Below are 14,859 nucleotides of genomic sequence, written 5' to 3'. Positions count from 1 at the left end.
AAGAACCAATGAGGTTCATTCTAGTGTTACGCATCACGTTTGAGCTTCAGCAAGAACCAATGAGGTTCATTCTAGTGTTACGCAGCACGTTTGAGCTTCAGCAAGAACCAATGAGGTTCATTCTCGTGTTACGCAGCACGTTTGAGCTTCAGCAAGAACCAATGAGGTTCATTCTCGTGTTACGCAGCACGTTTGAGCTTCAGCAAGAACCAATGAGGTTCATTCTCGTGTTACGCAGCACGTTTGAGCTTCAGCAAGAACCAATGAGGTTCATTCTCGTGTTACGCAGCACGTTTGAGCTTCAGCAAGAACCAATGAGGTTCATTCTCGTGTTACGCAGCACGTTTGAGCTTCAGCAAGAACCAATGAGGTTCATTCTAGTGTTACGCATCACGTTTGAGCTTCAGCAAGAACCAATGAGGTTCATTCTAGTGTTACGCAGCACGTTTGAGCTTCAGCAAGAACCAATGAGGATCATTCTAGTGTTACGCATCACGTTTGAGCTTCAGCAAGAACCAATGAGGATCATTCTAGTGTTACGCAGCACGTTTGAGCTTCAGCAAGAACCAATGAGGATCATTCTAGTGTTACGCATCACGTTTGAGCTTCAGCAAGAACCAATGAGGATCATTCTAGTGTTACGCAACACGTTTTACGATCTTTCGATGAACTTTTTAAGCGTCAAAGTGTCAGCTGTGTAGCTGTCAATGGAGGGACAGAAAGCTCTCAGGTTTCATCAGAAAGATCTTCATTTGTGTTCCGAAGATGAACGAAAGTCTCACGGGTTTGAAACGACATGAAGGTGAGTAATTAATGACAGTTTTCATTTTTGGGTGAACTATCCCTTTAATATTAATGGTAGTCCTAATCATTTACCAATGTGGGGAAAAAACCTGGTAATTTCCATGTAAGTGAAAAGAAATGTGTGTTGGTTTTAGTTGACTTTTTTATTCAACTGTTGTGGACGGCAGCATTTACACCAGAGGAAGGTTGTGTAGCATCACTGAACTGAACTGCGCCTGAAACACTTAGTTGAGGCGTTTAGATACTGAGCTGAGGTTATTATGATGAGATCTCAAGGGTTCAGCATCAGTCAGGCATCCGAGATACATCAACACTGCCATCCAGAGGAGACACCGGTAAATCTGAGACTTGAGTATTTCATAAGCATACACTAAAGGACATTTGATGGCTTTGCATCTGTTACATTACATTGATTTACTTTTATTGGACAGGAATGTATTGCATGCTAATTGGTTGAAAATTAGAAATGTAGCCTACATTTATGCATTTAGCTGACACTTTTATCCACAGAGAATAATCGTGCATTTGAAATATTTATACAGTAGATATGAAAGTATTTCCATGCACGATGTAACATTTGCACATATTTGTATTGTTAAAGACTGCAAACTAGTTATTTATATGGCACTAATTGTGATAATGAACTAAAACAGTCACATTATCTTGCTTGGTCCTTTTAGATATTTCATGGTAATGATCACCATATCCACAAGTCAAAAACAAGGGAAGTGTTCAGAAATCCCAGAACGCAAGTAGCGCAACAGCGCCATCTAACGGTCAAGAGAAACAATGCAGAAAGAAACTGAAATGACTCTTAGTGTTCTTTATTCATTTGCACCTATTTGAATATTCCCACAATACATGACAATAAATACATAAGGGTCCCTGTACATTTCATCTTCATCAGCTGCTCAATGTACTCTTTATTTACAGTAAGACTCAAGATACTACAAACGAACATGTTACTTCAGGCACCTTGTGCATCCCGTCGAAAGACGCACAAATACTTGACATGTTCAAAAAAAGGGAAAGTAAAACACGCGAGTGAACACGCGCTTTCGGACGAGCCCAAAATCGGCTGGCGTTATTTGGAGCTGCACGTTGTTCCAAAAAATATTGCGGGTCTGGGTGGCAACAGGTAAAAGTTAATCTGTAATACTATTCAATACGTATACAATACTTTACAATCCTAAAATAATGAATATGATCGTCGTTATATCACATTTTAAAACCGTTGTTGCGAGCTGTGCACAAATGCATTGTACAAAACTCAAAAGCGCGGGAACTTGTGGAAGCTCATTCCCGCCACAGAATAAAAAATAATAATAATTGTGACTTTTTATCTTAGATTTCTGACTTTTTCTCTGAATTGCTCATTTATATCTCGCAATTGTGACTTTAAAACGTACAATTCTGACTTTTTTCTAAGAATTATGAAACTGTGAAGGAAAAAAAGTCAGAATTCTAAATCAGAAACGCAGAATTGAGAGAAAAAAGTCAGAATTGTGACATAAAAAGCAGCATTTACCCTTTTTTTTATAAAAAAAAACACAAGCCAACGCAATTTCAAGCTCTACAAAGAAAGTTTCACATCGTTTTCACTGCATGATAAATATGGCTGAAATGATGCGAAACACATGGAAAAGGGTCAAAGGTGGAAAAGCAAAGATTCACATTCTGTTCACGGTTTTCTGTCTGATTCGCAGGTCACCAGAGGTGTTCGAAGTAGAATACTGCTGTATTTGTATAGAATACTGGAAGTGAAGGAAATGATGCGCATGTGGAACAGGAAATGAGTGCAGGTCAGTCTAATGATTGATGACCTCAAACTATGCTCCACAGTGTTATTCACACAAAACAGACTGAGGCCCTTTGGGAAATATAAAGCATCTCCGCTGTATAAGAAAATATGGAATTCATGAACAAACTAATGAGATTCTTCTATCATTCTGATAGAATGACCTTGGAAAAAAATCCAAAATCCCATATTGAAAATGCGATGTGGCTTTACAAAAAAAAAAAAAATGCAGATAAAAAATATATTCAGATCGAATCTCACCTCCTTACACAAAATCATCAAAACCTCTAAAAACGAGGTAGCTGGTACGTAGATGTTGGCTGATTATTAATAATTATCCTTTCATTTTAGTAAAAGGAAATGTAGAAATGTTGTTGAGCACAATAGCTCAACAAATGCACAATGCCAATTATTTTCTTGAATGAAGGTAAAATTTCACTTATACCAATGTAATATTTTAAGCAATACTGTAATATTGTGATTTTAAACACCCACTTTACTCAACATTACATTTTTTACTTCTCAATTTAATGCCATTTTTGATCATTACCGACACTACTGCATAGAACCTTTACTCACACACACACACACACGCACGCACGCGCGCACACACAATTCATGAACTTCACAATCAAGCCGTGTCCGTATGATATAACTAATTGGCCTAAAGAACTACGTTAGCATCAGTAACTACACCAAACCACTGGTGCTCTAGTGTCTCGGGTTTGGTTAACATCGCCACAAATACAGTTCATGCACTTGCAACCGGATGCATCTCTAATCTATTAAAACCTTGTCAAACGCCACAGGATATGTGACTTTAAGGCTTATGTAAAGAAAGTTTGTGCAATCGCTGCAGAACTTTCATCAAATACGGTTTAAAAATACTGTCAGCGTATTAATCTCAACTTCTATTAGGGTGAATCTCATGAAATCTGTCAAGAACATGCTTGGGTCATGGTTAAAGTCATACGAAATTTATGCAAATGAAGTCTATTTTTAGAAGGGGGGGGGGGGATGTGATTAATTGCATTGAAAATAATATCACGAAAAGTCTAAAAATAGGCTTTATTTTCTTTCAGGTTGCAATTAGGTTTGGGCGGTAAAATGATATACTGTGGTGATTTTTGCTATATTGTGTATATCACTATGTAAATATCTAGCGACGAAACGCATGAATGAGACAATAAAGCACATGACGTGCTTGATGTTAAACAGGGTTTATGAGAGCAATAAGTTGTGAAAAATAACTGGCTTACTGTTAAAGTGCGCGCACAGAAAGCTGCCTCTCTCAGAGGCGATCGCCAATTCGGGACCTGCTTGATGTTAAAACATGATATAAAGCGCAATAATCTGTGAAAAGGACTCAATGCGGTGCTTGAGCGCACGGAAAGCTGCGTCTCTCAGCATATGATCGTGAATTCAGCTCTCTTTCACGTCTTATTGCACTTGAATGGTCGAATACACACACAGTTATGTCAAAAGTATTAGTGTAAACAGAGCCAGTTATGTCTCAAGTAAACGGTTGGGCGTAGATGTGTATCTGTGTAGTGGATCCATGCGTTTGGTCTTAAAGAGACAGCAGCCTAATAAACCTGCTAATCTTTGTATCCTTAATGTTAATCAAACACAAGAGAAAATAGCTTACTGCTCTTGACTGAATAACTTTTGTCGCTTTAATAATAATACATTTATATTGAATTCATACAGTGAAGACTGTTTTTTACATCTGTATGTTCAATTTCTGTTCAATAAACCTATTGTATCGGAAAAAATTGTTTTTAGTTTATATTGTCCTATTGTTTGTAATTTGCTGCTTTGTTCTTATCTTTAATAACAAAAATGAAATAAAATAACTATATTGTGATATATATTGTTATCATGAAATAGGATTTTGAGCACATCGCCCACCACTAGTCGCAATGACCCTGTTTTTTCATGAAATTCACCCAGATTTTCTTCAATCTTACGAGAGTAACGATAAGCTTCAAGTCACCACAAGCTCCATAAACAATAACCTTTGCTGCACTTTGCCCAAATATCTATATACTGTACATAAAGAGCTTTGCATTCAAACTCCAGAAGAATCCAACAAACCCAACGACCAAACTCCACCACAGCGCATCCAATCCTACTGATCGAGCCCTTAGTGTTGATTCATTTGTACACTGAATGTTAAACACTGTAAAAACGGTCAATAAAAAAGCCTCCGAGTTCAGAACCAATAACCGTTTCATCAAAACAACGAAAAATCAGATAAAACACACTAAATAAATACAGCTCGCTCCCAAACGTTAGTCGCTGGACAGATGTGGAGGGTTGTTTTTTCTTTTTTCTTTTTCCCAAACGTGATTTGGGTTGAGAGTTACAGTCACACAGTGCTGTCCTCCAGCAGCGGTTCGAAGTCCTCGTCGCTCCCCGGCAGCGGCGTGTTGGTGTGGGCTCCGGCCAGACTCGCGCTGCTCTTACTGGTCTGGCAGGGAGTCGCTGGTGGCGACGGCTGGTCCGGTATGAAGAGAGCGACTATAAACGCCACCACTACCGTGCAGGCGCCCAGGAGGAACGGAGGACCGGGGATTAATGTCTTCTACGCAAAAAATAAGAAAAGAAATCAACATTAGAGGAGGTAATATGGGAGATGATGCCATCAATGATCTATGATGTATCAGCTAATGAGTGATATATTAGATTAGATTAGATTAGATTCAACTTTATTGTCATTACACAAGTACAGGTACAAGGCAACGAAATGCAGTTTAGGTCTAACCAGAAGTGCAATAGCAGCAAGTGCAGGATATACAGTGGTTCCATAAGTGCAGAACATGGATATGTACTGAATAAATATAGAGTTGAATACTATTATAAACAAAAATTTACAGATAGATTGTCCTATGAATATAATATACAGATAACTATTACTGTGAACAGAATTTACAGCTAGATATGTACTGAATATAATAATATACAGATGGCTATTACTATAAACAGAATGTTTACAGATAGATATGTACTGAATATAATATACAGATGGCTGTTACTATAAACATAATTTTACAGATAGATATGTACTATGAATATATATACAGATGGCTGTTACTATAAACAGAATGTGAGCATAATATACAGATGGATATTACTATAAACAGAATTTTACAAATAGATATATGTATAAGTTAGGCTAATGAGCAGTATAACAATGGATTTAAAGTAGTGCAAATAAAGTTTGGACAGAAGCTATCCGAGTGAGTGCAGTGGAAAGTAATTGCATATTACAGTTAAGGTACGATATTGCAATGTATATATAACAGTCGGTACTGTAAATAAACAGTCGGCAGTGCAAATGAGCATATTCCAGTCAAGGTAGTAGTGCAAGATGCATATGTAAACAGTTGTTACTGTAATAACAGTCAGCAGTGCAAATGAACATTATAGTATTGCAAATAACAAAATGGAGGCAGGTGTGAGGAGGGAGAGGAGAGTCAATCAGTATATAAGGGGAGTGGGATCAATGAGGGTTAGAGTTTAATAAAGAGACAGCTCTGGGGAAAAAACTGTTCTTTAGTCTGCTGGTCCTGGTCCGGAGGCACCTGAAACGCCTGCCGGAAGGCAGGAGAGAAAACAGTCTGTGGGCTGGGTGAGAGGAGTCCTTAAGGATGCTGCGAGCTCGATGCAGACAGCGTTTCCTCTGGATGTGCTCGATGGCAGGTAGTGGAGTCCCAGTGATGCGCTGGGCGGTTTTCACCACCCGCTGCAGTGCCTTGCGCTCTGCAACAGAACAGCTCCCATACCACACTGTAGCACAGTTGGTCAGGATGCTTTCTATTGCACAGCGATAGAAGTTCACCAGGATAGTGGAGGAAAGCTGATTCTTCCTCAGTGTCCTCAGGAAGAAGAGGCGCTGGTGAGCCTTCTTGACCAGGCTGGAGGTGTTGGTTGTCCAGGTCATGTCCGCCGAGATGTGGGTCCCCAGGAACTTGAAACTGGAGACACGCTCAACAGCCATTCCATTGATGTGGATGGTGTCGTGTGTGCCTCTTGACACTTTCCTGAAGTCCACGATGAGCTCCTTCGTTTTGGTGGTGTTGAGGAGCTGGTTATTTTCGGTGCACCATGTGGCCAGGTGCTTGATCTCCTCCCTATAGGCAGTCTCATCGTTGTTGCTGATGAGACCAATCACCGTGGTGTCGTCCGCAAACTTGACGATGGAATTAGATCCGTACACAGGCTTGCAGTCGGAGGTGAAGAGGGAGTAGAGGAACGGGCTTAGCACACAGCCCTGTGGTACACCAGTGTTGAGTGTGATGGATGTGGAGCAGTTGGAGCCTGATCGAACATTCTGGGGTCTGTTGGTCAAGAAGTCCAAAATCCAGTTGCACATGGAGGTGTTGAAGCCCAGGTCTCCAAGTTTGGCTATTAACTTAGTTGGGATGACAGTGTTGAATGCTGAGCTGAAGTCAACAAACAGCATGCGTGCATAAGTGTTCTTATTGTCCAGATGTGTGAGCACAGAGTGCAGTGCCATGGAGACTGCATCCTCTGTGCTCCTATTGCTACGGTAGGCAAACTGGTGTGAGTCCAATGTGGATGGTAGAGAGTCTTTTAGGTGTGCCAGGACCAGCCGCTCAAAGCACTTCATTACGATGGGTGTGAGTGCTACAGGGCGGTAGTCATTAAGGCACTTCGGGCTGGAGTGTTTTGGCACTGGCACAATGGAAGTGCATTTAAAGCATGTTGGTACAGTTGCTTGGGCAAGAGACAGGTTGAAAATGTCTGTAAAAACCCCAGCGAGCTGCTCCGCACATGCCCTGAGTACGCGTCCAGGGATGTTGTCTGGTCCAGCAGCCTTGTGCGCGCTGATCCTGCTCAGTGCATTGCAGACATCTGTGGAGGAGAGTGTGATCGGTGGGTGGTCAGCTGAGGATTTGAGCTTGGTGGCAGTTTCTCTGTTGTCTCTTTCAAAGCGAGCATAAAAGTCATTTAGCTCGTTCAGGAAGTTGACATCAGTGGCTGCGGGGGTGGAGTGAGAGGGTTTGTAGTCACTGATGGCCTGAATGCCCTGCCACATGCGCCGAGGGTCAGCGTTGGAAAAGTGTCCCTCTATCTTAAGCTTGTAGCAGTGCTTGGCCTCTTTGATGCCCCTTTTCAGATTTGCTCTGGATGTGCTATAGGCTTGTGCATCTCCTGATCTGAAGGCAGTATTGCGTGTCTTCAATAGGAGTCGCACTTCCCTGTTCATCCATGGCTTCTGATTTGGGTATGTGGTGATCTGCTTCTGGGTTGTAACACTGTCAATGGTGGTATTAATATAATCCAGTACAGAGGAGGTGTAGCAGTCAATGTCCGTGTGAGAGCCACTGGTGGCTTGAGAAGCAAACATACTCCAGTCTGTGTGTAGAAACCTTTCCTGGAGTGAGAAATCTGCCCCCGCAGGCCACACCTTGATGGTCTTCACTGATGGCTTCACGCGATTGATCAGAGGTGCATATTTGGGGGTGAGGAACAAAGAAAGGTGATCTGACTGTCCCAAGTGGGGGAGGGGTGTCGCGACGTAAGCTTCAGCCATGTTTGTGTAAACATGGTCTAAGGTTTTGTTTCCTCTGGTGTGACAGGAAACATGCTGGTGAAATTTCGGTAGCACTGACTTTAAGTTTGAATGATTAAAATCACCCGCAACAATAAACGCAGCTTCCGGGTGAACGGTCTGTTGTTTACTGATGGCTGCGTGAAGTTCTTTCATAGCAAACTTGGCATCAGCATCCGGGGGAATATAGGCTGCAGTTATAATAGTGGAAGTGAACTCCCGCGGTAGATAAAACGGTCTACATTTAACCATGAGAAACTCAAGGTTAGCTGAACAATGTCTCCCAACAATAGCAGAGTTTGTGCACCAAGCTTTGTTAATGTAAATGCACAATCCACCACCTCTGGTCTTACCGGAGCCATGTAATGTTCTATCCGCCCGGAATGTATGGCGTCCCGCTAGCTCAATAGCGTTGTCCGGTATTCCGCTGTTTAACCATGTTTCCGTGAAAATTAGAACATTACAGTTCAAAAGTCTCTTGCTGTATGTGATGTTGAGTCGAATCTCCTCCATTTTGTTCAACAGCGACCGTACATTGGCAAGGAAAATGCTGGGTAAAGAGAGCCGGTGTGGTGTTAGCTTTAGCTTAGCTCTTAGTCCTCCGCGCTTCCCCCGCCTTTGTTTACGATCTCGCCGGCGCCTGCGAGCACTTCCGCCCGGCCGGGCAGAGTGCATAGCCTCGGGTGATCTGGCGATCTCAGGAAGGAGTCGAAGGTTGTCCATAAAACTGTCGGAAATTCGCAAACCAATATCCAAAAGCTCACCTTGGGTGTACGATGTTAAGGCACAACTGTTCTGGACGAACAGACCCGAAATGAGCAAGAAAAATACTGCTAAATTACAGAATCTGGAGAGACCGCGAGCCTCGCGATGTACTCGCGCCGCCATCTTGGATCTTTTATCTATATTATTATTTTATCTTTTATCTATATTTTATCTATATTCTATATATATATATATATATATATATATATGTGACCCTGGACCACAAAACCAGTCATATGGGCCTTTTTTTTTTTTTTATTGAGATTTATACATCATCTGAAAGCTGAAAGCTTTCCATTGATGTATGGGTTTGTTATTGTCATAGAAATTTTCAACTGTATATTAAACTAACCATGTTTCTAACATCTAACCTTATTTAACATCTGACATTTGAACAGGATGTACTGTACGAAGCCAATGGAAAACTTGTGACTGAGTGTGTGCGTGTGTGTGTGTGTATAAATAACATAGTTTGGGAAATGAAACTAGACAGTCTGTTAGAATCTTGTGATTAACAAATGAAGTCATCATTAAAACAAAGTTTGCTCTACCTAGTAACAGAGGGGTTTGCATATGAAGAACCAATCAAATAGTGGGGAAATTATGTAACGCAGCATGACATTTGCCATACCTCTATACTATAAAAACTGTTGTATTCTTGACTACAAAATTATACTGGTGTTCAAGGACAAGCATTAAGCTGGTTCAGATCATACTTATCTGACCGCTACCATTTTGTCTATTTAAATGGAGAAAAATCGATCATAACTCCAGTAAACTATGGAGTGCCGCAGGGATCTGTGTTAGGCCCTCTATTATTCTCAGTATATATGCTGCCACTTGGAAATATTATAAGGAAACATGGAATTAGTTTCCATTGATATGCTGATGACACTCAAATATATATTTCATCACGGCCAGATGAAAACGCTAAATTATCCAAATTGACAGAGTGTGTTAAAGATATAAAAGATTGGATGACACGTAATTTTCTTTTATTAAATCCAGACAAGACAGAGGTACTAATCATCGGTTCAAAAAACCGCCCACAAAACCTCTCGCAATACAACTTTAATATAGTAGGATGTCCTGTTACTTTATCCTCTACAGTAAAAGACCTGGGTGTTATACTAGATTGCAACCTGTCTTTTGAAAATCATATTTCATATGTTACAAAAACAGCCTTTTTCCACCTTAGAAACATTGTTAAGCTACGTAATATGCTATCAGTTTCTGATGCAGAAAAGTTAGTTCATGCATTCATGACCTCAAGACTAGATTACTGTAATGCTTTATTAGCCGGTTGTCCTGCATCATCAATAAACAAGCTACAGTTAGTCCTGAATGCAGCAGCTAGAGTTCTTACTAGATCAAGAAAATATGATCATATAACACCGATTTTATCATCACTGCATTGGTTACCTATAAAGTTCCGTATTAATTACAAGGTATTGCTACTGACTTATAAAGCCCTAAACGGCTTAGCTCCAGTCTATTTAACGGATCTTCTATCGCCCTATAATCCATCGCGCTCTTTAAGATCACTAAATTCGAGGCTTTTGGTCATACCTATAGGATATCCAGAACCACCAAAGGAGGGAGAGCATTTTCACATTTAGCTCCAAAACTCTGGAATAGCCTTCCTGATAGTGTTCGTTGCTCAGACTCGCTCTCCCAGTTTAAAACTAGATTAAAGACGCATCTCTTCAGCCAGGCATTCATATAATATTTTTAATATTATAGTTAAATCCTGTCTCTAGTTCATAAACGCCAGAGGAGAACTGGCCCCCGACTGAGCCTGGGTTCTCCGAAAGGTTTTTTTTTTCTCCATTGGATCACCTGATGGAGTTTTAGGTCACCATTGGGTCACTTGATGGACTTTTTCGGTTCCTTGCCACTGTTGCCTTTGGCTTGCTCAGTTGGGGATATTTTGGGGATATTTAATTTTATCAATCAATAAATTCCACTAGAAACAAACCTTGTTGTATTATTTTAATTTAATACTGTGAAGCTGCTTTGATACAATCTGTATTGTGAAAAGCGCTATACAAATATACTTGACTTGACTTGACTTGACTTGACTTGACTTACTGTGGGATTGTCTCAATGGAATTTGTCTGACATCCTCCGGCCTTGATTCTTCTTGGGAGAGTTTCTCTGAGAACTGCTCGAACACTCTCCCAGCCGTTAATAAAGGCATTTAGAGGACATTTGCTGATGTCTGTCTGTTAATTTCTGCTGCGCAGCGGGTCAGTTTAGGGAAGCAAGTAAGTTAGGAGACTCGGCCAGTTGTCGACGGAAGACGCAAAGAGCTCTAGAGTATAAAGGTTATTAAGTGTCGATTTGTAGACGCTCGGTGTCGATCAGTAGACGCGACAGATTTTATTTATAAAGTGGCGATTTGCAGACGCTAGATAGTCAGGTTTAGGAACAAATCCACTACATTAGGATAGGACAATATTTGGCCGAGATACAACTATTTGAACATCTGGAATCTGAGGGTGCAAAAAAAACGAAACATTGAGAAAATCTCCTTTAAAGTTGTCCATTTATGTTGGCGATTGTGCTGCATTCACTCACACAAATAAATGTTTTATATATTTACGGTCGGAAATTTACAAAATATCTTCATGGAACATGATCTTTACTTAATATCCTAATAATTTTTGCCATAAAAGAAAAATCGATAATTTTGACCCATGCAATGTATTGTTGGCTATTGCCACAAATATACCCGTGTGACTCGTGACTGGTTTTGCTATCCAGGGTCACATATATATCACATATATATATAATCATTTAAAACAAAGTCAAATACAAAGCTTTTGAGTGATGTAAAACACAGACTTGAGCGTGAAGGTGGTTGAATGGAGCATGTACCTGTGTGGGGGGGGCCTGTACGGGGATGGCGTAGTCGGGTTGGATGGTGGTGATCCCGCTCAGCTCGACGTTAAAGAGGAAGAAAACGAAGCCATACAGCGCAGGACCCAGTCCGTTGCAGAGACCCCGAATTCCTGTTATCATGCCCTGAACCAGACCTAAGGTAATAAAACACACAGCTTATATTCACAGTATAAGCTCTTGATGGCTGAGATTGTCAAAACCCAACAAGAAATGAAAATGTGACTCTATATACTTTCTTAATGCATGTTTTTCAATTCATTAGTTATTTTAATGGGGTCCTATTGCGCTTTTTCAACTGTCTTTAGTGTGTAATGTTGCAGTTTGAGCATGAAAAAGGTCTGCAAGTTCCAAAGCACGAAGTTATTCTGTATATCAGTGTCAGTGTTTCTGAACTCCCTGAAACGCCTTGTAGTTTCTTGCGGGAACAAATACGTCACAATATCCCTCATTTAAATAATTAATACACCGAATAAAGGGGCGGGGCCTGGTTGAGTTAGTTAGTAAACTGGTGGTTATGGTAAGGAGCAGGACATTTCCCAAACACACTCAAAGTGCTTGACCAATCACAACACACTGATCCAGCCGACCAATCAGAGCACAGTGTGCTTTTCAGAAGGAGGGGCTTCATAGAGACAGGAACTAAACAGAGCGTTACTGACAGACTGGGAAGAGAGGAGCTGCAACAATGGAGAATATGAGGAAAATAAGGTGTTTTTGAACATTCAAGCAAGAAAAACTATTCTAGTAGAGCCCAAAAACTAAATCAAGACTTTGAAAAAGGCCACAATAGGTCCCCTTTAAAGAAAAAGTGTTCGTTTTTCCTCAGAAGTTTTGAAAATGTGAAAGTTTGCACATAAGACTTTACCCTGTTTATCCGGATCTGCACTGCGTGACACTAAAGCGCTCACTGCAGGGAACGTTATGCTGGACATGGCTGCCACCGCACCGGCCGCCCACATCATCCTAAATGAGAACAATAAATAACATCACGTGACTCACTCTTCTTAAACCAGAAAGTTGCTAAGTAACGTCTGCATTTATCTTGATCTAGATAGACGTTAACTCACCACGGCTCGGACCCTAAACCGTACCAGGCCAGCTGGAGAATCTGGAAACCCAGACCCAGAAGAACTGTGTTCTTATTCCCGATGGTCCTCATTAATAAAGTAAGAAAAAGCGTCTGTCGGGAAACACAAAGGAATGAATAATTACACCGTCCTGCATCATATTTGCTGAATTAAATCCAATGCTTGTTTCTTACTAATTTTGGGTGCTGATTCAAAAATTACAATACATTATTGTGCATGGCCTGATTTCAAAGTTAGAATTATGGCCAGTGACAGAATAAAATGCATGTTTTCTGCTTTATCTGTGGGTGTTTTACTACATCCAGACAGACTTTGTGCAAAAAAAGCTTATTTATTTATAAACTTATGTAAAGTTATTTGACATTTAATGGAGTGTTTGAACATTTTTCCACTCCTTTGCAGATTGTTTAATGAAACGTTAGCACATTTATACAGTTTAATGATACATTTTGAATACTTGTCATTAAAACCAAAAGTTTTGATACTTCAATGCTTTTGTCATTTTGATAAGTGCATTAAAGCTGATACATACTGTGCATATAATATGAAAAATCTATATTCTTATTTTGGTTGAAAAATGTGATGGAAAGGTTGTTTTTTTTACTCCGGATCACCAAGAGTAGGCCTTTTTTACGCAAATCAGCAGATTTTCTTTCCCCCAGATGCAGGACTGTGTTATTATTGGACTGAAACTTCATCGTTTTCATTGCTACATTGTATTGAATTACAAAAGAGGTGAAGCAAAGCTGCTAGAATTCACCTCGGTTGCTAAAAATAAAACATCAGCACTTAAAAAAAAAACCCCAGCTAGTGCAGTGCTATCTGGTCATTACAGCTCTGCCTATATTTCATTACATTTACCGTTGAACTTTTAAAGGAATTCAATTCAATTAGAAAGCGTTTGTGAGAGCCACTTTCACAAGATGCCTTTCCAGCTCAACGACACAAGTAATAAGGCAGAGCGAAGAATATTGCCTCAATTAAATACCTGCGCCAGGATGGAGAGGATTCCCACCACGCCGATGAACACGGCGATCGTTTTGGGCGAGAAGTTAATGACCTGAGAGAGACAGAGAAAGAGCCACATCGCTATCAGTCTGCACCACTGGGCCTGAATCGAATTAACTCTGTTATGTCCAGTAATGAGCCGTCACTGAACTGAACTGAACAGCCAGACAAGATGCCACTAACAATCCACATAAACCTGGAACTTCCTAAGGAACCCGATAAGTATGTGAAATATAAGTCTGTGTCACATGACCTCGTTACATTGCATGTTTAATTAAGTAAGTGAAGTCCAGTTATCATATATGGGTGTGGGTTCAGTAAGTTGTAGTTGTTTTTTTGGAAGAAATTAATACATTTATTCAGCAAAGGTACTGGCAAAACTGTTTGGTCCTCGTGCATGCACAAATTTGCATATTTCACAGACAGTATGATAGTGTTTTTGTTTACTGATCCTACTTGTACTCGTTTACTTAATTTGAAGCGTGTTGCCGCTAAAACACTTCCAGCAATAAGTGCAGCACCCTCCGAGCAAATGAATCATGGGAGTGTTAAACAATAGCAGACAGTGAAAACACGCACTCAGTTGTTGCATAAACCGCCCTGGAGGATGAGCTGCTAATTAAAGTTTAATGGAAGCAGACAGCTGGTTTAATATGGGAACATTAAATATAGATTCGTCACATTTGTTCATTATGAACCCAAGAATCCTTACCTGACGCAAGTAGAGGAAAAAGCTGGAGTATTGACCCGCCTCGGGCAGATAGGACAGAAATACCGTTATACAAATGAGAAGAACGGTTGTGTCCTGTCCAACTTTCCGCAAAGACTGTGAAAAACACAAACATCATCAATAAATCATCCAGTATCTCGTTAAAAACAAGTCTGCTATGTTTTGTATATCAGGATTTAAG

The 14,859-nt window shown here is 40.4% G+C and overlaps 1 protein-coding gene across 1 annotated transcript in view; it reads right to left on the bottom strand.

Annotated features, from left to right (window-relative positions):
- Nucleotides 1-4,840: 4,840 nt before the first annotated feature.
- mfsd14ba (major facilitator superfamily domain containing 14Ba) overlaps nucleotides 4,841-14,859 on the bottom strand; it is an 18,522-nt gene continuing 8,503 nt past the window's right edge. Inside the window, exons 7-12 of the mRNA XM_084400950.1 lie at nucleotides 14,661-14,774; nucleotides 13,929-14,000; nucleotides 12,920-13,032; nucleotides 12,718-12,815; nucleotides 11,829-11,986; nucleotides 4,841-5,189 (exon numbers count right to left, since the gene is read on the bottom strand). Of these exons, the coding sequence (XP_084257076.1) occupies nucleotides 4,974-5,189; nucleotides 11,829-11,986; nucleotides 12,718-12,815; nucleotides 12,920-13,032; nucleotides 13,929-14,000; nucleotides 14,661-14,774 (771 nt within the window). The 3' untranslated portion in view covers nucleotides 4,841-4,973. The remainder of the gene's footprint in view (nucleotides 5,190-11,828; nucleotides 11,987-12,717; nucleotides 12,816-12,919; nucleotides 13,033-13,928; nucleotides 14,001-14,660; nucleotides 14,775-14,859) is intronic.

The sequence above is a fragment of the Rutilus rutilus genome, assembly GCF_951802725.1.
Source record: "Rutilus rutilus genome assembly, chromosome: 25".
Taxonomy (NCBI): Eukaryota; Metazoa; Chordata; class Actinopteri; order Cypriniformes; family Leuciscidae; genus Rutilus; species Rutilus rutilus.
Note: the sequence above shows the minus strand (reverse complement) of the source record. Positions and strands in the feature narration are given on the sequence as shown.